The sequence below is a fragment of the Nicotiana sylvestris genome, chromosome 4, assembly GCF_000393655.2.
Source record: "Nicotiana sylvestris chromosome 4, ASM39365v2, whole genome shotgun sequence".
Classification (NCBI taxonomy): Eukaryota; Viridiplantae; Streptophyta; class Magnoliopsida; order Solanales; family Solanaceae; genus Nicotiana; species Nicotiana sylvestris.
Genome location: NC_091060.1, coordinates 1,034,243 through 1,058,319, shown reverse-complemented (window position 1 = coordinate 1,058,319; position 24,077 = coordinate 1,034,243). Strand labels below are relative to the sequence as shown.

General features: G+C 37.5%; 1 protein-coding gene across 8 annotated transcripts; it reads right to left on the bottom strand.

Moving 5' to 3' along the window:
* Nucleotides 1-1,827: 1,827 nt before the first annotated feature.
* LOC104215716 (nuclear intron maturase 3, mitochondrial) lies at nt 1,828-18,117 on the bottom strand. Of its 8 annotated transcripts, none has more exons than XR_011406664.1 (3): nt 15,794-18,117; nt 14,176-15,647; nt 1,828-1,942 (listed from the first exon to the last, which is right to left on the bottom strand). XR_011406664.1 is itself a non-coding variant. In XM_070171702.1 (3 exons), exons 1-3 carry the CDS (start codon nt 17,907-17,909, stop codon nt 15,012-15,014), a joined length of 2,217 nt encoding a protein of 738 aa, XP_070027803.1. In that variant the 5' UTR covers nt 17,910-18,117; the 3' UTR covers nt 13,856-15,011. The 8 variants fall into 8 exon arrangements, 3 of the variants coding, with proteins under 3 accessions (XP_070027803.1, XP_070027804.1, XP_070027802.1); XR_011406665.1 differs by lacking the exon at nt 1,828-1,942 and adding an exon at nt 8,756-9,370; XR_011406663.1 differs by lacking the exon at nt 1,828-1,942 and adding an exon at nt 8,756-9,362.
* Nucleotides 18,118-24,077: the final 5,960 nt, after the last annotated feature.

Here is a 24,077-nt window from a genome sequence, read left to right as displayed (position 1 = left end):
TACACATTCCATATCCTCCATATTTGCCCAGCATGCAATCATCTCCTTTGTTTGTAGTCTCCTATGAAGTGCCAAGAATAGGATGAATATCCATTTAGGTAGCCCTGCATTGTTGCAAACCAGCCTTCTCCATGGAACTTTCTGAAATTTCCCTCGACAGATTCCATATATTTTCTTTATTGAGTATTGTCTCATAGCTTCCACATCTGTCTCAGTCAGACCTATTTGTTCAAACAATGCATTTGCTTTGATGATCTTTTGTACAACCCATGAGGCTTGAGTAGTCCTAGTATCCCATACTGTCCCTTTCTTGATATAGTATGAATGAATCCATTCCACCCACAAATAGTTGTCACACCTCTTTTTTCATCTATGCCCGCAAGGGGCGTAAAGGGAGTTTTTTCATTTAAAGGACAATCGAAACAGGATTTGTTCATTTAATTCAGAGTTGCCACTTGGGAGATTTATGGTGTCCCAAGTCACCGGTTGAATCCCAAATCGAGGAAAAGAAATGACTCTGTATTACAGTCCGCGAACCAGAAATCCGGATAAGGAATTCTGTTAACCCGGGAGAAGGTGTTAGGCATTCCCGAGTTCCGTGATTCTAGCACGGTCGCTCAAATGTCATACTCGGTTTATTTATCTGATTTTAATACATGTTGAACATATGTGCAAATTTTAACTTTTTACCGCTTTTATTATTATTATTTTTAATGAGAATTGCAACGCCGTGAAAACACATCTCGAACCACGTCACATCAATGAACCCGTGGTTATTGACATATTCCGACTCCGTTGAGATTTGGATTTGGGTCACATAAATGCGCACCCGAGTTTAGGGAGGTAATATTATTAAAATACGCGCCTAAAGAGACTAACGCGTTATTATTTGGGGAAGGCCGGGAAATTTGCTAAACGGTCCGCCCCAAAATCTAAGTATTTTAATATATACAATTATCGGGGGCCTCGCAGTCTAGGTGCTTTATTTGGCGATGCTCATCTCGTTCATTATTTAAAGGGCAAACCTAAGAGCAACTATGATTCTCTACTTTATTTGTCTCTAAAATAAAAGAAAAAGTCCTAATAAGTCATGTATTGAATTATAATACGTTGAACTATGAATTTGAACTCTTCCTGCCAAATCCGAATAATGAATTTGCTTGTGCACGATTGCAGCAACCCGGCGTTTCAGCCACCAGCGCTTGGGCTCAAAGTCGTGGATCAGTTCTAGAGCCCAACGTTCTTTTAATCTCCCCTAGGAGACCTTTCTGTGGGTTGGAGATCTTTAGGTTTGTTTGCCACGCATCCAAGCCCAATCTCTATAGTTCAAAATTTTCAGACTTTAACCAAACGAACTTACACTAATACCTCAATCCTTTCCTTCAATATGCAATCAGTAGGCGAATCGTAATAACTCAATATCGTAGCTAGAAGAGATGCAACTTCCGAATTATGACTACATGACAATCCAGGATAGGGTTATTGACACTAAACTATGAAGTATAAACCATTTCTACTATCTGTTATACACGAAATTACTGATACGAACATAGACCTTCTTCCTAACCTTTTAGGCTCCATCATAATCTAGTTTTAACACTTTATAGAACAGGGTGCCATACTTGGATTATACTAAAATTGAACCATACTAAAGTCGATTCTATTGAAGAGAATAGGCGTAAGTTAATAGTCCATATACACAGCATCTCAAGTATTCAATTAATCTTTACATACCACAAATAATCAGATAAGAAAGAAAGAGCAACATGGTTCCCAGAATACGCTACTTATACTAGGATGGAACAGACTAAACTAACTACTTTCACATTATGCTACTGGATTCCAAGCAAGTTGTTATTGAAGACTGAAGGCCAAAGATCATTCATTCATCAAGCTTCATGTAATTACAGCTTTACATATTGGCAAGGTTACAGCTATGTACCTGGAAGTTGAAGTATAAACCAAGAAAAATAAGGGGGTCAGTCAAACAGCAACAACAAATGACCAATCCAGCAGGGTCCAACAACGACAATAGGAGAATTTTTCAGAAAATAAATGACACCAGATAATCCAAGAATCGGCCCAGCAATCAATAAACCCAAGCAGATAGCCAATCAATTCAGTCGAACAAACCAGATTCAACTTGAAATCTTATTCTTGGACCTTTCAAGCTTCAATTACTGAACAATACCAAGAAAACTTAAGCTATTTTAATTCTAAATGAACTAGAATCAGAAAACTTCCTCAATGGAATATATTTTTTTTATTTTTTTGTCTGTTTCTCTTCCTCTATCTTTTTTCTCTCTTTTCAGATTGCCCTCCCTTTTTTCATTCTTTCAAACTGATCCCGGACTCCTCCCTTTATACCCAAACACTTACCCTGCCAGCCCGTAAGAGCACTAGGCAGATTTAAGAAACTAATTCTGCCCATGATACCTTTAGTACTCCACTAGAGTATGTTTTGTTCCCCATTAACCCTTTTCTTTATTTAAAGTTCAAGCAGGTATGAGCAACATATTTTAATCAATCCCTTTTAAGCCTCCCCCTACCATTATGTTTTGTTCCCCATTAGCACTAAACAAATGCATTAATTTAATGCTACCTTAGCACTTACTGGACAGAACACTTAAACCAACCACTTTTAAACTTTTAAGTCCCAAATTATCCCCTTAAACCCCTGTGATTACTGTCCTACCCCGATCACTTTAAACCTGTATGAAACCTCAGCTATAGCCAATTTAAGCCTATCAATTGACTAATTAGATACATGAAACTAACTCCCAATCAACAACATTAGGACAATTTCAACAAGGTTAGATTCATATCAGAACAAGCTTAACAGAACAAACAAGTAGATTCGAATCATTAAACTTAATAATCAATTGAACTTAAATCAAATCCAACAACATTTCAACCAAGATGGGGATTCAATGATTCAGGACAATAGTCAGACTGAACTATTAAGGTCAAGAAATTGATTCATACAGATGCATGAGAGTAAACTATCTATATTGGGAACAAATACAACTCTAAATTAACCTCAAACAAAATGCTGGAACAACAAGTATACTGGCTATGAGCCCTGAGGCTGAAAATACCAAGGTCGGAAGATAAAACAACAACCAATAACTTAAGGAGAACAACTGAACTATATACATGAACGGGTCAATCGACGATACCATTTAATTGATTCAACATATGCCAATCGACCAAGATGAGAAAACTGGACCAGAAAAAGGTTCAAAAGAGGAGGAGGATTAGTTGACAAACATAGCAATGAAACCTAATTAGGCAAACAACAAACAACAATAAAAAAAAAAGGAAAAAAGGAGAAATACCTCAAAAAATCAAAAACCCAAATGAACTCCGTTCTCATTGACACTTCGTCTTGAAATTTTGAAGCCAAAACGGACCTTAATCGAGTGTTCTCGACTGAGAACACTCGACTAAAGTCGGTTAAGACCTCAAACCTTTAACTTAGTACACAGTCTGAAGTTGGTTCCTCTAGGGTTTGCCTTCGATTTGAAATTCGAAAGGCTCTAACAAGATTTGTACAGAACAGGGGTGGGATTTGGGATGAGGGTAGCTATGTGGTTCAATGGTGTAACTTTGGGACTGATTGGGTAGGTTTGAGGTTTGAGGTCTTGCCTTCGATCTGAGATTCGAAGCAATCAGTCACGATTCGAGGGTGATGGTTAGAGGGGTTAGGTTGGGGAGGTCGAGGGAAAGCTGGGGTGTGAACTTGGTGGCCATTGGACGGATTAGGGTTTGGTTCGATTCTTCGATCTAAGATTCAAAACATCTGGTACTGATTCGAGGAAAACTGATTCAGGATTTGGAAAGAGGACGTCGTGGGGAGGCTGTGGTGTAATTTTGGGGCTGTTTGGACCACCGGAACCGCCGTGAGGCGATTTCCGGTGGGCGGGGGCGGTGGTTGAAGGCGGAGGGTGTTGGGCCTATCTCTAGGTTGGAGACGAAGGCGAATGGGGGGGTAAGGCTTAGGGGGCGTGGGTGAGGATTTTAGGAATATATAGTGGGGTGGGGATTTGATCTTGGCCGTTGGATCATTCACGATCAACGGCCTTGATCACTTCACTAAGGAGGAACGATGTCGTTTGGTTTTGTGAGGGGATCGGGTTAGACCGGGTATAGGGAATGGGTCGAAAACGGGTTATGGGAGGGGTGATATGGACCGTTCGATCAAAACAAATCAATGGCCCAGGTTGGGCATCAGAGAACGGTGTCGTTTTGGTCGTCTCTGAGACCAGCCAGTCTGGGCCTGGGCTGGGGTGTGACATTGGGCCTGAACCTTTTTTTTAAAACTAGCCCAGTCCGATTTTTTAACTCTTCTTCTCTTGTTTCTTCTCTTTCTTTTATTTTCTTTTTGATTCCTAATTACCAAAATTCAAAATTAACTTAGAAAATACTAATCCACCCTTAATAATAATTATCACACAAAATTAAATACAAATATAATCACACAATTTGACATTAAACCCTAAAATGTGAAGTACGTTATTTTTCGATTTTTCATTTTCATAAAACAAATTACTTTTTAATTGGTCCTAAATTGTAAATGCAAATGCAACACATATATTTTTGTATTTTTCTTAATTAATGTAAAAAATGAACATGCATAGACAAGTAAAAATAAATCACAAGCAACGCAAAACTATTTTATTTTGAATTTTTTGGGAGTAGTTCTTGTAGGGCAAAAATCATGTGCTCACAGCTGCCCCTCTTTGTCCGAAAACACGAAGAGTTTTCGTGCAAAGATAAAGTGAGCAAATACGAGCGATTTTTGCCCGTCAGGCTACTCCGTGTGAAGCATTTTTGAAAGATTTGACCGAACCTCTACTTCAAAGGTTTCCTACATATCCCTGGTCAAAAGGGAATCAGGTCAATGTAGTTCGGGAAGTTTTGGTAGTTGGGACTACCATAGAGCTGTAATTTTGCTGTTACTGCTATTGCTGCTGCTGCTACCGCTTACTGACCTCCTTATTACACCGTGCTAAAAGAAACAAGAAGCTAGACTAAACTTACGAATTACAAAATCTTATCTAGATCTTCAGTCGTGCTCTTGTGTCTCGTGTTGCTTTGATGTCTTGTTGACTGGTGTTTCCTCTGACGTTTCTTTCTTTCTGTCTTGACTCGTAGTCTTCTCTTGATTGTCGAATTTGAACTGTTTATTTCCTTCTTGTGAGCTTCGAATTATTTTTCCTTCGAAGCTTGAACTGCCTTCTTCTGACTAGTGGTGCCTTCCTTCCGACTTCTGAACTTTAATTTATGCTGGGGATCTTTGTTGCAACCCTCCGCTCTCCGGGAGGGCTCCTGACTTCTGCTATGACTTAACAAGATAATACCTCCATTCTCCAGGCGGGATCCTGATTTCAATAAACCTTAAAATATAACACCTCCATTCTTCAGGCGGACTCCTGACCTCAACAACTTCTTAAAAATATAACACCTTCATTCTCCAAGCGGGCTCCTGACTTCAATAAACCTTAAAATATAACACCTCCATTCTCCAGGCGGTCTCCTGACTTCAACAACTTCTTAAAAATATAACACCTCCATTCTCCAGGCGGGCTCCTGACTTCAACTACTTCTTAAGAATATAACACCTCCATTCTCCAGGCGGGCTCCTGACTTCGACAATTTCTTAAAAATATAACACCTCTATTCTCCAGGCGGGCTCCTGACTTCAATAAACCTTAAAATATAACACTTCCATTCTCCAGGCGGGCTCCTGACTTCAACTATTTCTTAAAATATAACACCTCCATTCTCCAGGCGGGCTCCTGACTCAACAACTTTAAAAATGCACTCTATTGTCGTTGTTCCTTCCTCCCTCTTGAACCATTTTCCTTCTAACTTGAATTATCTTCTTTCAGAACTGCTTCCCTCAAAACTGGTGTTTCATTCCTCTGAAAACTGCTGGGGATAACACCGGTGTTTCATTCGAAAATATGTTATTTTCCTCCTTCAAAGACTACTTCCCTTAATGCTGGTGTTTTCCTTCCTCTGGAACTACTTCTCTTAAGACTTGTGTTATCTTCCTCCCAAAATTGCTTTCTTTAAAACTTGTTTTGTCTTCTGATGGGGATACCACTTTTCTCCAAACTTGTGTTATCTTACTTCCTCCCCAAGTGGGTCCCTAACTTCCAGAAAATTTTATACCCCAGTTTGACAATTTTTCTTGTGGCATGTCTTTCTTTCATCAATAATATTTCTTGTCCCTGCTTAAAATCAAAGAGAATTTGTTAGTTTAAAACGTAGAGGATGTTCCTGCTGGGGACGGTTTTCCCTTTCGCTCTTTTCCATGTTCTGCGTTGTTCGACCATCTTGCAACTTGGCTGATAACTTCCGACCTTCTTGATGATTCTGTATTCACCAACTTCTCCACCGCTGTTTTCCACCTTTGCTCCATACCGTCCTGAAATCTTAGACCAATCCATCATTTGGCCTTATAATGACGTCTTCCTTGTCCCGTCACATTATCTTTGGCCTATCCTATGCACATTTTACTTTGCACCATATTGGAACTGGTAGTAAGCTCCGAAAATCCCTCTCAAAAACAAACTACTATAAAAAATCAATACTCATAAGGGCTTGATATACTTCATCATGAGTAACATGTGTTATCAGTTGCAGTTGTTGTTGTTGTTGCCTATTAAGCACATTCCCACGCTTCATGATCTCAGGATTTATTGCTGGTAGTTGATCAGCAGCACTGTCTAGGAGCTTTTTATAGAAACTAGTCACCTCTTCTACTATGTTTTCTGGTTGTTGAAGGATATCACCATTAGAATCAATAAGGCTTTTGATCCTGTTTTGAGCCTGTCTACTCTTCAAACTAGCAAAAAAAATAAGCATTGTTATCATCTCCTAGTTCCAGCCATTAGTTTATTGATTTCTTTTTAAGAATACTTTCCTCCACTAGGTTCCATTTCTCTAGTTCAAACTTCGACTTCTTTTTCTTCTGCAGACAACACATCTGGCTGAGTATGGCTTCCCATTTGTGTTTGAATATCATGCAACTTCTGCCTATAGAACTCAGTTTTCTCCCCTACATTTCTGAATTCTTTTTGGTTCGGTTATTTCAACTCTCTCTTCATTGCTTTTAGTTTTCACCATATGTCTGCTATGTGATTCTTTTCTGTTGTCCTACACCAAGTATTTGCCACCACATTTAGAAAGTCTTTGTGCTCTGCTAGGCAGTTAAGAAATCTGAAGGGCTTTGAACTCCCCTTCACATCATCCTTAAGTTGGATACTTAGTGGAGTGTGATATGAAATCTCAGGGTTTAAAACTATCACTTCAGTAACAGTTACTGTCAATAACCATTCAGCATTCACAAGAGCTCTGTCTATTGTACTACAAATTTGTCCATTTGACCATGTGTATCTTCTCCCTATTGCACGTAATTCAGTCATGCCACTGGCTTGCAGGAAGTCATTGAAATCCTTTATCTCATTTGTTGCCAAACTGTCTGTCATCTATGTCAGTTATAACATTGAAATCTCCAATAGCTAATCCTGGTCTTTGAACAGAATTATTGACACTCCTCAATTATTCCCATAGATCCTTCTTTGTCTCAATAGTATGCATTCCATAAACTATTGTCAAGTTAAGTTTTAGGTGCAAATGAAAGATGCTAAGAATACCATGAATGGCCTGAGCACTCATGCTAGTTGCTTCAAATTCCACTCTGTTTGGATCCCAAATAATCCATATTCTGCCTTTAGAGCTATGTGAGTAATTTGCACATCATCTCCAGTTTGCTCCAATCTTATTTATCACACTACTAGAATTCTCCTCCTTTACTCTATTCTCCAGTATAGCTATCAGTTCTACATTATTATTTATAATAAACTTCTTTACTTCTTTTTGCTTATAAACTTTATTTACACCCCTCACATTCCAAGCTATAAATCTCATTTACTTGTTTGCTTTGATTTTGGATCTCCAGTATCACCTTGGTAACTACATTGGCCTTTCTCCACAGTTATATCAACTATCTCATAGCTGAGTAGACTAAAGTCATTCACAATATTGATGCCAGTATCTCTTCTTATGTTAGCTAGTCCATTTTTTGCTGCAGACTTCCTCTTAGCTAGTTCCCATTCTGGTACTTTCTCATTCCCATCAGTTGTCTTGGTTGTCTGTATTATACTATTAGTTTGACATTTTCACCCTTCTCAGCCTTATCTGCTTCTCGTCTTCTCCTCCACTTCATCCTTGGTTTTGGTTACTTTTGTTTACCCTCAGGTACTGTCTGTGCTGCCCTGCAACTGTGGCCAACCTGAAGACAGGTGTGGTAATATTCTGGTACCCAATCATAAGCAATCTGTTGCTCAAAAACTTTGCCTATAGGATCCATAACCTTTATGACATTAGGCAGCTCCTTTGTAACATCCATTTATACCAATAGCCTTGCATAAGAAATCCGCTCAGTTTTAGATGTACATTCATCTGTATATAGTGGTACTCCTAAGCCACTCCCAATCCTAGTGAATGAATCCTTACTCCAGCAATTTAATGGCAAATTAGGCAGTTTCACCCATATCAGAATTGTCTGCAGAACTTCCTTACTAAAGTTGAAATTAGGCGATCATGCTTTGACAATTATAGGTTTATTTCTTATAGTATAAGGCCCTGACATCAGCACAACATCCCTATCATCCACACTATTAAATTTTACCACAAAATAGCCGTCATTATGGAATAGATTTTTGGTTTGTTGACAAAATTCCACTGCACTACAATAAATCGATCCAAAACACCTATTGAGGGAGAATCACCTACAACATATAGTACAATTGTAATTTCCATTTCATTGTTTCACGCTCAACCTCAGCATTATCTAGCTTGACTATTTTTGACCATCAGAGCAATGAATTTGAGATTCATACCTCTAGCCACTAAATTGTTCCCAGTAAATTGGTTCACCCATTCCTTTTTGTTTATTTGCGGCTCCTCATCTAGCTTTTTGTGAATTTGAACTTCATGCTCTGTAATTTGCTTCGTTGCTTCCATCTGTTGTATCACCTTCTCTGGATCGCCTTTTCAACCTCAATTTTCTCTGTATTTGGATTCTGCACCAGTGTCTTTACAGTTTGGCTATGTTCTGATCTAGCTGAATTCACTCCATGCAAAGGCGGCCATGTCTCGTTTGAGCTCTGCAACTATTTCATTGAGCTTTGCAATTTCTGCATGTCTTCAATTCTCCTCAATTGTTCCTTCCCATCAACTTTTATCAAACTTGCTGGCTCCTTACTTGAATTTGTGATCTGAATCACTCTCTTTGGTCTCCCTCTACCCATGCTGGCAGAGGCGCACATTAGCTCACCATCAATGCGCTTCAGTCCTCGATGATTTTAGAGAGAGAAAGTTAGAGAGAAGTCAGAGTTTTTTTGTCAAAATTAGGCAATAATAAGATGCATTACGAAAGACTTTCTTTTTGATTGATTATAGGTTTTTTTTTTGGGTTTCTCATTCAGTATTCGATACCTGCTTAGAGCCCGACTAATTTGACTTTACGCTGCATAATACTAATTAAAGGGAAAATACTTATTCAATTGTGGCAACCATATCAAAAACAAATAATTTAACACATAATTATAGTCATAAAAAGGATATTATCGGGAAGTCTTGTTTGGACAAACAGATCCGAAAATCAAAGACTATTTTCCAAGAAACGGAGTGCTTTTTTCCAAGGCTGGTACTACCTTGCTTCTAGTAATTTTACATTATTATTTAAAGTTATTATAATATTTTTTTATAATAAAAAAGTCAATCAATTTTGGTTAAATATCTCGGAAAGAAAACTTCTTTTTTTTTAAAGAAAAAAAAAGAGTCACTCAACTTTACCTATATATTATGCAAATTATCTCATTTTTTTCCCTAACGACTTTTCGAATATTTAAGAAAAGTCGAGTAATTTTTCGGTTATAATAAATAATTTAGTAACTCTTATGCTATTTGGGTCAAATTAAGTGATTGTTTTATTATAAAAATAATCTTTAATTATAATAAAATAAAAATTGAGTAGATCATACATGAAACTAACTCGTTGATTGAGAAATTTTGTGATGTTTCTTGTTTTTGGATCAGTCTTTAGCTTCCATGTAACTTCGTAGGAAATTACTAAATCTTAATTGTATAGCAAAAAGACAAAAAATATGGCCTAGACTTTTCTTCACCGGCTTGGAATTAAAAGATAAAAGATGTGACAGCTAGTTGTGTGTTTTTTGGACTTTAGGGGAATCAAAATTTCCATGGAAATTAATTGCTTTCTGTTTTAGGTGCAAAAATGTAATACATGTTTCTTTTTATTGATAAGATCTAAGTTGCGATCGAGGGGTCTGGATGGATAGGATTCTTCTATCCTTATTGTTACGAGACTTAAGGTTTGAGTCCTTAGCTCGAGGGAAACTTTAGAGCAACGATAAGTTATCTCCGTATAATATATAGGTTACGGGTTCGAATCGTAGAATTGGTCACGGATACTTGCATCAAGGTAAGCTGCTTATATTTTTCTTGAGGTTCGATCCTTCCCCGAACCCTGCATGAACGCGAGATACTTTGTTACTGCTGCCCTTTTTTACTCATAGAGTTTTATCCTGCGCTAATCCAAGTTAATCTAGCAGATGAGTTCAAATGCTAAATGCCAAAAAGAAAGGAGGGGCCTTTTTGAATTGGTTTTTTCTATGGTACAATTGAAATAGTTGGCAACGTTATCAACTAAGGTACTCCTAGTTTAAAGTCTTTGGCCAACATGATAAAAAAATGACAACAAATGTGAACTAAAACCAAACCTCTCAATTTTCATATGTATGTTGTTTGTTTTTTTTATTAGTGGTGTCCGAGTCACCTTATGCGCGCTTCAACTTATTCTACAAGATACTTGTTGCCTCCCACCAGCAATAATTAGAAAGTCCACTCAAACTTGCCAATTTGGTAAAAATATATATAAGGTGCAATTTAAAGAACCAAAAAGGACTTAATAATGACAAAAATGGTCCCTTATATTTGAGGACAGGTTTAAGGTAGTACCTTAAGTATGTACTGAGCAGTTTTGGTCTTTTAAGTTTGTTAAAAATTAACATTTTTAGTCTCCCTCAAATATTTAATGAACTTTGTTTGTTAGTTTTGACGGGAACTTGTCAAAAGAAAGAAAATTAGCGATAACTTACATTTAAAGATAAATTTTTTGTAGTTTTTACTAGTTTCTTAAATCTATTTCTAGAGTTAATGCTGCTATTTTTGGTACTTTTTGGTGTCTAGTACAGTTCCTATCAAATCTAACAGACAGAGTTCTTAAATATTTGACGTAGACCAAAAATATTAATTTTTGACAAACTTAAAGGACCAAAATTGCCCATTTCATACTTAAAGGGGACTACTTTGAACCTAATGTAACATAAGAGATCATTTTTGTCATTTTCCCTTTCAACTCAAAATGTTTGCTATCACCAAAGGATGTGGTGCAGTAAATGTGACTGTTTTTCCCTTAACTAGAGGTCTCGAGTTCAAGCCCTGGGTATGAAAAAATTCTTGATAGGGAGCGCTTCCCCCCGAATGAAACTCTACGCGGTGCGAATCCGAATATAATCGGGCTCCAATACAGATACCGGACACATGGTGAAAACCCCAAAAATAAAATGTTGCTATAAAAGATGGTTTCTTCGGCATTCAGGATTGTTGGGTTCTATGAAAAAATAAATACAATGAGTTTCTTTTTCTTATTTCTCTTTTTTTTTAATGTCAAATATTGTTTGATTAGATCAACCACGATGCTGGTGACTGGCCTTATGATTGCTTCTTGGTAGGAACAATACTTGCACAAATTCCTCCGTTCCAGAAGGATTCGGAGTACGAGGATCAAAGCACCTATATTTTTATGTGAATTCGAGCATAGGTTTGTCAAGTCTATATCAAATAATACTCTCTCCGTTTCATATTAGATGAGGTAGTTTAATTCGACACAGAGTTTAAAAAAAAACAAGATTTTTAAAATTTAAGGTCTTAAAAGCTAAGGGGTAAAAAATTTGTGGAGCCATGACATTTGTGTGACTATAAAAACTTGTCATTAAGGATAAAATGAAAGCGTTTAAAATTGAATTATTTCCAAATTTAGAATCGTGTCATTTGTTTTGGAACAGACTAAAAAGGAAAGTACCTCATCTAGTATGAAACGGAGGGAGTAACATTTATTTTTGTAATAGTTTGGGAGCCAAGTAAAACTTAAGATATACTTGGAGAACAATAATTTGCTTGCTGGTAAAAAGTTTCCCCTACATTTTTTCTATAACTGCGGTGTCCGGCCCAGCTTGCGAGCACTTCGATTAATTCCACAAGATACCTACTAGCTCTCACCAGCAATAGGTATCGGGTAACTGATCATGCCCAACTATGCCTTATAAAAAGGACTAAGCGGTCGTTGCAAATATAATCCGGTTTACAAGTCCGGAATCGAATCCACAGAGAAGTAAGGTCTAGCTACAGTTGTTCACTATCACCAAGAAGACAAGCTTGGACAATTCTTAACTTATAAATATTAATATTCTTGTGTTTAACTAATTAACTAACAAATTAAAATAGTAAATTAACAACTAAAGATACTAAGGGTTAGTGACAAGATTAAGGAGGTCTAGAGTTATGATTTCTACTATTGTCGAAATCCTCCCGCTACGTTTTCTATAAATTCGCCTAAGTATTCTCTACCGATCATGAGCGCTATGACTTTCGTAACTCTCTCCCGAGTAATTACCACAATTTACTAGACATATTCACCTGAATTACGCTAGCTGGCATTAAGTACAGCTCACTCGGATCGCACCCAAGGTTTCGTTATCCCTAATCCCACCTTTAAACCCTTCGTATTGATCCCTCATATATGTTAAGAGTGATGTTGTTCAACAACTACCTAAATATGCATTCTCTCCGGCGTAATACACACTAAATAGGCACAGTCGATTGAGAGGTCTTCAACCAACCACAATATAAACGTAGTTGAACAAATGGAGAAAATACTACGGCAAATCTATATCAACGTAACAGGAAAATCATCATTCAATAGGTTCCATCAAAACCCTAGATAACAAGTTAGCTATTCATAATAGTATGCAACACTACAATACTAGATTTCATAACCAATAATGAAAAATAAGAAGAAGGAAGCGAAAAACTCGTAGAAGAATTCTCCGCCTTACTCCTAGTGTGTCCTTGTCTCCTTAGGTCGAATCCCCAGTTTTCTTAGACTCCTTAGGTCTAAATTATGTCAAAAGTGTGTCAAAAGTCCTCAAAATATTGTTCTTCCATGTATATATACTAAGTAGGGTTGGGCCCAAACAATTATACCTTCTCCTACGCGAAAAGGGACAATTTTCCCTGGCAGACGTGTGCGGCCGCGGTTGGACCGCGCATATCCACTTTTATTCTGCCTGACGAGCGCGGCCGCGCACTTGACGCGCACTTTTCACCATGTTCTGTTGGGAATTTGGAAAAATGTAAAACATAAAAGTTGTATCCCTTTGAGTTAGCTTTCCAACCATATATTGTGGAGCCCAAATGGAGTTCTAAGCGAAAAGTTATGTACATTTTACTAGATAGTACGCAATATGCCTACTCGATTCTTCGTTCGTTCTTACTATCATCCGTTGATCCTCGAACACTATCCCGGCTTAATTCCTTGCACCTTTACTTAGAATTCAAAGCTCCAAATCACTTGAATTCATTCCATAACATCTACATAGCTCGAAATCACTCATACAAGGCATAAAATACACCATTAGTGCAAAACACTAGCGATTAAAGCTCAAACTCAATTAAAGTGCAGGAGATTGGAATGTAATAATCGACTAAAATACGTAATTATAGTCTATCATCGATAACTCTATCCACCAAGGGTTCGGACATAAGGGAAGTCACCGAGTGTATTTTGTCTACGCTGGGGATTGAACCTAGGATCTCATGGTTTTAAACCCAATTTTATTGATCACTAGGCCCCACCCTTAAGCGCAAAAAAAAAGTTTCACCTACATTCACAAGGCACACACTAGACACATACACAGAGATACACTCCATAAGAATATGTGATTACAAGATACTTCAATATGAAGTGAAAACACAGAGACATAGTAAGAGGAATAGAAAGAGTATGGGACTCACTCTTTTTCTTCTATCATAGAGCATAAGATCAACTCAAGATCCAAAAGCAAGGCAGAGAGGGAGGGTCCTTATCGACGCTGACTTGCAAACTAAATGCAACTCGAATTGCAGTTCAGATGATCAGGTATTACCACGCCATGTATCGTTCCCTCTTTCCATAGATGAGAGAGAGAAAAAACATGAGAGACACAATAACCGTGGCGTATATGAGATATCCACAAAGGGCACTAAGGATGATCATGATCAATATACTCTTTCAGCCTGCATTTACAAGTTAAATGTGATACTTGTAGACCTCAAAAGATTCTCAACTTAAGTTAAATGTGATACTTCCTAAAATAAAATTTGTCGCTAGTCTATCTATATAAACTATTGATCATCTAAAGAACATTGCATTACTGAGACATATCTCTCGATCCATCAAGGTAAATTTGAAGGACATGAAAGTAATATTACCAGCAAGAGGAGGGTGCTTTGAAAGCTAATTTCCAAATATGTCATACTGGAGAAGAGGCTTTGCATCCAAACTTCAAATATGTCATATTTTCACAATACTGACCCATCTAACTCTAAATAAAAGATGAAAGAAATAAAGATGTACCTACACAAAAGTAACTTAAAACAGAACTTTTTATTCTAAGATCATTAACAAATAGAAACACCAGAAGACCAGATTTAACATGAAGATTCAAACAAAAAAGAAAAGAGTTAAGCCTTGAAATTCAAATTCCAAGATAGCTATCACATCTTCAGAACCACACCTCCTCATCAACTGAGTTACTGACAAAATAGAACGAAAATGTTTTTCTTTTCATCAACTCCTAATCACTGAACAGTCATTGTCCTTCTATCACAGAAATAGAGCAGAGATAAGATAAATAGTCGAACTTTGTCTAATCAATGAATGGATCAAAGGCTGTAAATCTGTAAGTACCAGCTCACATCATCTTGACATTTCTTTTAGTAGGAAGATATGCTTGTGTTGACGTATAGCTGGAATCATGTTTTCGAAATTATGCTTTCTTATCAAGCCAATTACGAGAACATTGTTATTACAAGCCACCACATGTTTCTTTTTATATAGAACAAGTGATTATATTTATAGCAAATATTTAGTGTTTCAAATTCTGAGTGCAAGAAGCATAATCAAGCCATTTCCTTCTTTACCGATGAACAGTTAACTATGTACTCAACTCTTGAAGAAAAACCTCAATGATGTGACTGATACCTAAGCACCTATGGTACCTGTATAGTGGTGACTTCTTTTTATATTCAAAATTTCTTCCAACTTTAAAGCATGATTAACAAGATTGAGCAGATTAGGTAGATAACAAACTTATCATCACGGAAATATATGAAGTAAAACATGTAATCAACCATACCTCTTTGACTTAGTGGGTGTATTCTCATTGTATGAAAATTGTAGTTTACAGCATTCTTGATGCCACTCCGGCAATAATGTCGGACATCAGCTAATCCACATGCAATAGAGAAGTATAATCAGTGTCTTGCAAAGTTAGTCTACCTAAGTACAAGTCACTAATATGGTTAGAGCATAAAGGGATGCATCTCTTGTTCAAACTCTCATGTATAGCACCCATTCCTGGAACCCACTTACTTCTATCCGATGGATCCAAATTAAGAAGATTCTGAAGTAACCTAATCCGGTAAACAATTGTATCTCTTCTGTCGCAAAAATGAGCAGCACATCGGTAAGAGGGCTCATCAGAAGCTAATCTAATCAATGCCATCCCCAGAGAAACATCAACAGGCTTTGGATCAATAAGATCATTATCTCCCATCATTTTGACTTCCCTTTCTGTCGGAAAATACACTTCTTCAACCCCATTAATATTTGAAACTTTCAGATCTTTGGTGTAATGTCTGATTGCCTCCCGCTTCGTGGATTCATGCTTCTCTGCTAAAGTCAAGATGCACGAGAATCTCAAATGATAAGATACTACAATCTTCAACTTTTTGAAGTTGTGGCAGCAGCAAAAGAAATCAAGCCACCTTCTCCCTATACCGGCATACCACTTGATAATATCAATATCTTCAAGTGCCATAAGTAAACTAATCGGCCTAGGACGGCCCATATGATTTGTGAATCCGACCAGCTTGACTGCTTTCCTAACAATTTCTAATGGTGCCTCAACTTTTATGCATAACTTTGTCAGATCTGCAACCGTCTGATCAGAGTATTTCCTTTCCTCTTCTTCCTCTGCTTTCTTTACTTGTTCCTCTAATACCCTTTTTGCTTTGACAGGATTTACATACCTGTCAACTTGCTCTTGAAAGTTGTCATAAGAATCCACTAGTTCTCGCGGCAGCTGATCTCTGATTCTTTTCAAAGAGAGGAAGTCACCAGCTGAGAGCATCCGGTGCCATTCCCAACGCTCATCGACAGATTCCAAAAAGTCTTGTATGACCTCTTCAGCCCAAGAATCAAAAATTTGGTTCACTTCATTCTCAATCGGGAAATCAGATTTGAAACCATTACCACGCTTCAACTTCTTAAATACATGACTGAATATCTTCATTCCCAATTTCTTCCTATTAGTCTCTTTAGCATTTCTCAACTCCATAGCTCTAACTTCTTTCTGTCGGAGGTACTTCTTCCTCGCCCTAATCGCCTTTTGTGACATCGGTGGGTGCAACACAGACGGTGTAACTGCCCGAAGCTCCATTCCCAAAAATTCTATCTTCTCAGAAGTAGCACTATGAATAACAGTTCTAACCTTATCAATACCGAATTCCATATCTTTCTCAAGAACCTGAACAAGCCTACTCTTCAAATCCATAGTCATCATCTTCGTTCCCGACGTGATAACCAATATCTCATCCAAATATCTAACCGTATATATCTTCAACGGCTTATAAAAAGCATGCCCCCGATATCCCTCATCAAGTTCATTAGCATCAACTCTCGGATTCTCCCTACTCGTTTTAAGCCTCAAATCTTGAATCTCCTTATCAAAACTATCAAAGTAAATGTTAATCAAAATTGAACTCAACCCACATTCTTGAGGAAACCCTCTACCTAAATAACAGCCACCCAATCGAATACTCACTATTTCACATTCAAACAACCTTTTTATCAAATAAATCAAAGCATCATCATCGATTTTCTCTTCCATAACCCTACACAACCTAACAACATGCTTACTTTCAAACTTTGCAGGATTCAAATTAACAGTAAACCACCAAGTGGGGTTCTCAACAGAGTTCTTAAGGTAACGAATGGCGGTGTGTCGGCCCATATTAACACGTCCACCATAACAGAAAGTCACAAACCTATCATCATATATAACTTCAAGAACCATTCTAATAGCTTCAATAACTACTTTAAGCTTTAAATTAGGAAGCACAAGTGATTTACCTATGATAAAGCTGCAATCTTTGATGTCAAATTGGTTTGTAGAGAGCTGAAAAGAGAGTTCTTGAAGTGAGAAAAAATGGGTTGAAACAGAATCAAGAGTGAGTTGAGGGGTAGTATTGTAATTATCATTTGGGGGTTTGAGATTATGGCAAGCTGAGAGGAGGAAAGAGGGTAAAGAGATGATGTTTTTGAGGAGGTTGTGAAATTTTCCATGGTTATAATTGGAGAAAATGAGGTTCTTGATTTCTGATTGTGAAAGGGTTGAAAGGCGGAGTTTTGGAAGTGAAAAAGGTTTAATCTTGGAAGCAAAGTGCAGAGTGAAGTTGGGTTTGGTTCTTCTGAGAGTTAAGAGCATTGAAGCTTTGAGGGTGCAGGTGAAATTACAATTTAATTTATCACTTAATTTAATTTTGAATTGAACATTAGGTGAAGGTGAAAGAGTTGAAAGGTGGAGTCTTGGAAGTTGGAAGTGAGAAAAATGTAATTTTGGAAGTAAAGTTCAGTGTGAAGGTGGGTTTTGTTCTTCCGAGCTTTGCGGGTAAAATTCTGATGACTCTGATTTTTCTGTTCCAGTTTGAGGTTTTTAGCTTGATGGAATCGAGTCTATGAGTAGAGGTCTGTTAATTCTAAGAATAAGAAAGTAAATTTTGGGGTCACAATTGAACCTATACCCACTTTGCAAAAATATTTGCAAGCCTGCCCATTTTATGATCAACTTCTGAAGTTAAAAAAATTAGTCTAAAGTAAGAAATTGCACTTCGGATGCACTTAAGGCCAAATAGGTATGAAATGCAACCAATGGTTCCATGCACTTAAGGTCAATTAGTCTGAAGTGAAAAATTGCATGCACTTAAGGCCAAATAGGTCTGAAGTGCAACCAATGATTTCATGCACTTAAAGATCAATAAGTCTGAAGCGAAAAATTACACTTCAGATGCACTTAAGGCCAAAAGGTCTGAAGTGTAACAAAAGTTTTCCTACACTTAAGGCCAAAAGGTTTGAAGTGCAACCTAATCTAAAGGAGAAAAACAAGAGAAAGAAAAAGGCACATGGGTTGCCTCCCTAGAAGCGCCTGATTTAACATCACGGCATAACGCAGATTACCAATCACTGGAAATGGAGAACCGCCATGATGTGGCCATCATCAACCTTTCCAAGATAGTGTTTAACCCGGTGCCCATCGACTCTAAACACCTCATCATTCTTATTTTTCAGATCTAGAGCACTGAAGGGGATTACATTTACCACTTCAAATGGCCCACTCCATTTTGATTTCAACTTTCCGGAAACATCCGTAACGGGGAATTAAACAATAGCACAAGATCACCTTCTTTAAATTCCTTATTATGGATGTACTTGTCACGGAGGCACTTCATCTTCTCCTTGTAAAGGGACGAACTTGTGTAGGCATGGTACCGGAATTTAGCAAGCTCATTCAATTGTGACAACCTTTAGGTTTGCTACGACATCCTACTCAAGGTTCAACTTTTTCAAAGCCTACATGGCCTTATTCTCGAGTTCTACTGGAAGATGGCATGCCTTCCCAAACACCAATCAATATGGAGACACCCCAATGGGCGTCTTGTAGGCCGTCCTATAAGACCAAAGAGCATCATCAAGTTTTCTTGACCAATACGTCCGGTTGGCATTGACTATCTTTGACAAAATACTCTTGATCTCCCGGTTAGAGACTTCAAAAATGACCTAAGGAATAATAATCACTGCATCGCTGATGTCGCCCAAACTCACACTACAAATATAGATAGTGTGGCGGTTGAAGCAATAATAAAACCCAACGCGAGTCGGGGTCGAATCCTCAGGGAGTTAGAAATGGGATTAGGTATACACCTAGTGTAATTGTATAATGTTCCTCAATCTGGGGATTAGGTATCTCCCATCTGGGGAAGATTTTGAGTGTAACTCCGTGCAAGCACAGCCGGAAGCCCAATCACAACAAATCCCAGGTAGATTCCACTTGGTGGATGAGTTATCTTCTGCTGCCAATTCGTCTGAAGGTTCGGAAGAGGGTAGTCAAGATCTGAGCCCTCTTCCTCCTGCTCCAATTAATGTGGACGATGATGATGATGTCCTGAACGATGGTAGAGGGGGTGATAGAATAGTGGGAGGTTTAGAGAGATCAAGGAGGCCGAAGATATGGGAAGACAGATTCATCAGTACCAATGCCTTTGTAAAGTTTAAAGAATGGTGGCCACAAAGTTTGCTCACTCTTCGAGCGATAATTCTTGATGGAGGATATGAACAAGCACAACCCTAATGTACTTAGACAATTCCAGGAGCGAAAAGGATGGAAATGGTTCACCAACAGCGTCCTAGATGCAAATGAGCACCTGGTCAAGGAATTCTACGCAAATATAGCTCACATCAAAAAGGGTACTAAGGTGACAAAAGTGCCAAATCTAAAAATCCACTTTGACTCCTCTGCACTGAACAAATATGTGGGGTTTGAAGAAGTAGAAGCAGTGCAATACTTGGAAAAGCTAGCTATGGGTGATGTAGTTTGTTCGTGGTAAGCTGAGATTCTGGTAATCCGAGGGTCAACACCTCCGTAGCTCACAGCAAGGGTTCCAATAGTCCGAGTCACCCTAAACTTTGAAGCAAAAAGGTGGCAAACATTGATCCTTGCCTCAAAGAGAACAACCTCCCATTTTCCCGTGCAATTTTGGTGGCATCCATTATGGCTGGGTATCCGATTAATGTTGGTGCCATCATGTCCACCAACATCACTTTAGCTGTCCAGAAGGGTGAAAGATCCTATCCGTACCCGAACTTCCTCACAGAATACTTTAAGGATCAAGGGGTGGAGCCGAGGCATTATGATACCGAAGAAAGGCAAAGAAACCTTTCTCATGGTACCACCTTCAAGGAGCTGACAACCCGAAATTCAAAGGTAAAGCTACTACCCCCACTGGACAGTCTGAGGAGCCAGCGGTAGTGGTTACTGATTCGGCTGTTGAGCCTTCATCATCTACATTACCTCCCACAGCAGCCGACCCTTCCATCGGGACAGCGGACATGCCACCATATTCCTTTGCCAGATTATCAGTGCCAGTCTCATCTACATATCATCAGACTGCATTGCGAGTCTCCCAGACATTAGCGAGTCTCAACAAATGGATGCAGGCAGCCACTACAAAGTTGACTGACATATCCAGTGTTGTTGCAGCATAGTCCTCCGGCCCAATAGTCTCAGTTATGGATGTCCAATGAGATGGGTCGTCCCATCCCACGTCCTGGCCCAGCCCGTCCTGGCCCACTTCATTCTAAACGGGATGTGCCCATGTTAAACGTGACACGGGGTGGGACGGGATGGCTATTTCGTCCCGTTTTGCCCCGCCCCGCCTGTCTCGCGTAATTTTTTTTTGAATTCTAGCCATTGGGCAAAGGCTTCAATTGCAAAAATAGTCGTTCCCAACGGCCAAAAATGGCTATAATTGGGAGAAATATACATGGCAGAGCACTTCTTAAAAAATATTTTAAAAAATATTAGCAATCTTTATTTATTACATATAGAGAAGTTCTTTTTGCACTAATGGCATATTGTAAAAATAAGCAAATAATTAATGAATAGCGAAAAAGGCACAAATCATGGGATAGTTGCAAAGCACTCTCTCTCTCATCGTCTTTTTCAAAAGAACCCAGAGTTTCTCCTCTCTCTTCGTATTTTCTCAATCTCTTGTCTTATTTTCTCCGATCACTCGATTTAGCAGCGGGATTCCATTACAGTTACTGAGATTTCGCTCAATCATTCCACAATATTCGAAACATATGGAATGGGATTCGGAGACGCCAATATAATTTTCCTCCGAGGGATCTTTGGCTGAATATCAAGCACAACATTAGCATATTGAGTAAATTTATAAACATAATACACATTCCAGAGAAAATTGATACATGTAGAATGTGTATAATAAGTTATACATAACATGAAAAGTGAAAAATGCGTACTCATAAAAAATATATAACACGAATATAATGTGTAGTCAAAATTATACATGGAGGTATAAAAATATACCCAAGTAATACTACATATATGGAAAGATTTAAGGAATAAAACATAGGGATATTTATGACATATTTACTGAAATGATATAATATATCAAGCATACTTACCAGCTATTGCAGGGTTTGTATATTTAACGATTTGCGATTTGGGGACGTCAATATAATATTCTTCCATGGGATCTTTTGCTGAATCTGCAATGCCAACATCAGCATTTTGATAGACTTTGCGTATATCAAGATATATTAAATTATTATACCAATAATGTATAGTAGTAAAAAAAAGTAGGCAAATAAGTGAAATACTAACTTAAATGATAAGCATGTCAGCAATTAAGTTCCATTTATTTATACCTGACATAAACTTATACTAGGAATATATCATTGATCTGCATATGTCAAACACCCTAAATGCAAAAATATATGGTATAATTGTAAATTATATGCAGTATAAACCTCATTACATTAAAATATACTTGATATAAAAAGAAAAACATATCTAAATATGCAACCAATATATATCATAAGACAGAGAAAAAATAACATTGATTATCACAAAGTCCAGTGTAACTGAAAGTCTGTTTACTTGGCAGCTCATGCCACTCAAACTGCAAAAAAGGATTACGGCCGTTACAAATATCAATTTCCTGACGCTAAGGAGGTTAGTCATCTTAATTAACGCTAAGGATGTTAACTAGTGTAACTGAAAGTCTGTTTACTTGGATGCGTGAATTAAGGTATAGGGTTTAAAGGATTTTGGCTAGGAATATAATTATTTTGTGGCCTTATGTGCAAAATACATAATGGTGCTACATCAGTGGAAATTTTCCTATTTGTTTGCCTACTTATGTTTTTTGCTCAGCCCCCCCCCCCTCCTAAAACACTCATACCCCCCAAACTTTTAATATAACTCCTAAGTTTATTAAATTTCACTTTGGCCCTATTTTCAATTATAAATACCCCCATCCTTCTTCATTTTTTCCCACAAAAAAATCAATCATTCTCTCTCAAATCTCTTACATTCTATCTATATTATTCTCTCAATTTTCTCACTATCAAATGATGACTTTCAAATATTTGGACAAATTTTTGTAGCAACTTTCAAGCTTCAAATTAATTCGTCAAGTATTTGGAGCAATATTTTGGGCAATTTCTTCAAGTTTCAATATTTAATCACGGTGCACTCGTTTCATCTCCTAATTTTAATATATAAATTTTGCGTATCATTTTAGTGCTTAATTTTTGTGTTTACTTTACGTGTTCTATTTTCGTATTTCATTTGTGTGTTTAATTTTTGTGTTAATTTTTAAATTTAATTTTGTATTTAAATTATGGCACTTAAAAATGTATTTGGCTTATTTAAAAAAAGTAATAAAAAATAGTAAAGGTGAAAGCAGTAGTAATCCTAATCCTAGTCCTAATCCTTACACTTCTCCTAGAATTAGAAAACATATAGATGAAATGACTCATGTTGATGAAACTTCATTTTTCTAACCCCCGCATGTTATAATATTAATTTCGGAGAACAACTAGATCATGAAACTTTACAAAGACAATATGGCAATGATATGTTTTTGAGGAAGAAGAATTAGATGAAATACCCACTAGTCCCGCAATACAAGCTCCAACTCAGATTCAATCTCGGTCTGGAGCTTTACCCCTTGTACCTCTTGTAAGGGGTAAGCCTAAGGCTGAACGTCCCAAAACATCACTTGTATGGAAACTTTTTAAACATGATAAAGTCAATCATCGTGATATTAGTGAAAAATGTAAGCAACAATTTGCACACACAAAAAGTGGTGGGACGGGGGGTTTAACCATACACTTACTTAAGGAGCACAAATCTTTATGGATACAAGCTAACATAGAAGTCGGAAAAATTATGGATCCTAGCATCGGTACTGACACTCCTAGTGGATCAGTGGGGGTTCTAATTTTGTATAACAACAGTTTAACCCTGCTTCTGGTACTGTTTAACAAAAATAGAGATCATGAGAACTTAGCAAAAATGGTGGCTGTCAGTGGCTTACCTTTTACTTTTCCTTCTCATCCTGCTTTTGTGCATTATATAGAAGAAACTTATAATCTTGCTTTTCAAGGTTTTTCTAAGACCACGGTTATAAATGTTGTTTTTAAATTTCAAACTGAATATCTTCAGTATATTCATTGTGTATATTTTTCACTTAGATTGTAAAGTGTCTATCACATCTGATATAGGTCGTAGTCCTAATGGTTGTAATTATTTAACTGTTATATGCCATTGGGTTGATCATCACTGGAACATGCAAAAACGTATTATTGATTATAAATTTGTTGATTCAAAACACAATGTAGTATATATTGCAACTACTGTTCTACAAATACTTGATTTTTATGGACTCATTGATAAAGTTTTAGCTATCACCTTAGATAATGCTTCTGCTAACACAACTGCAGCAACTAACTTAAAAACTAGACTTTGTCCAATTAGTCCAGCAATTTTTCATGTTAGATGTGCATGCCA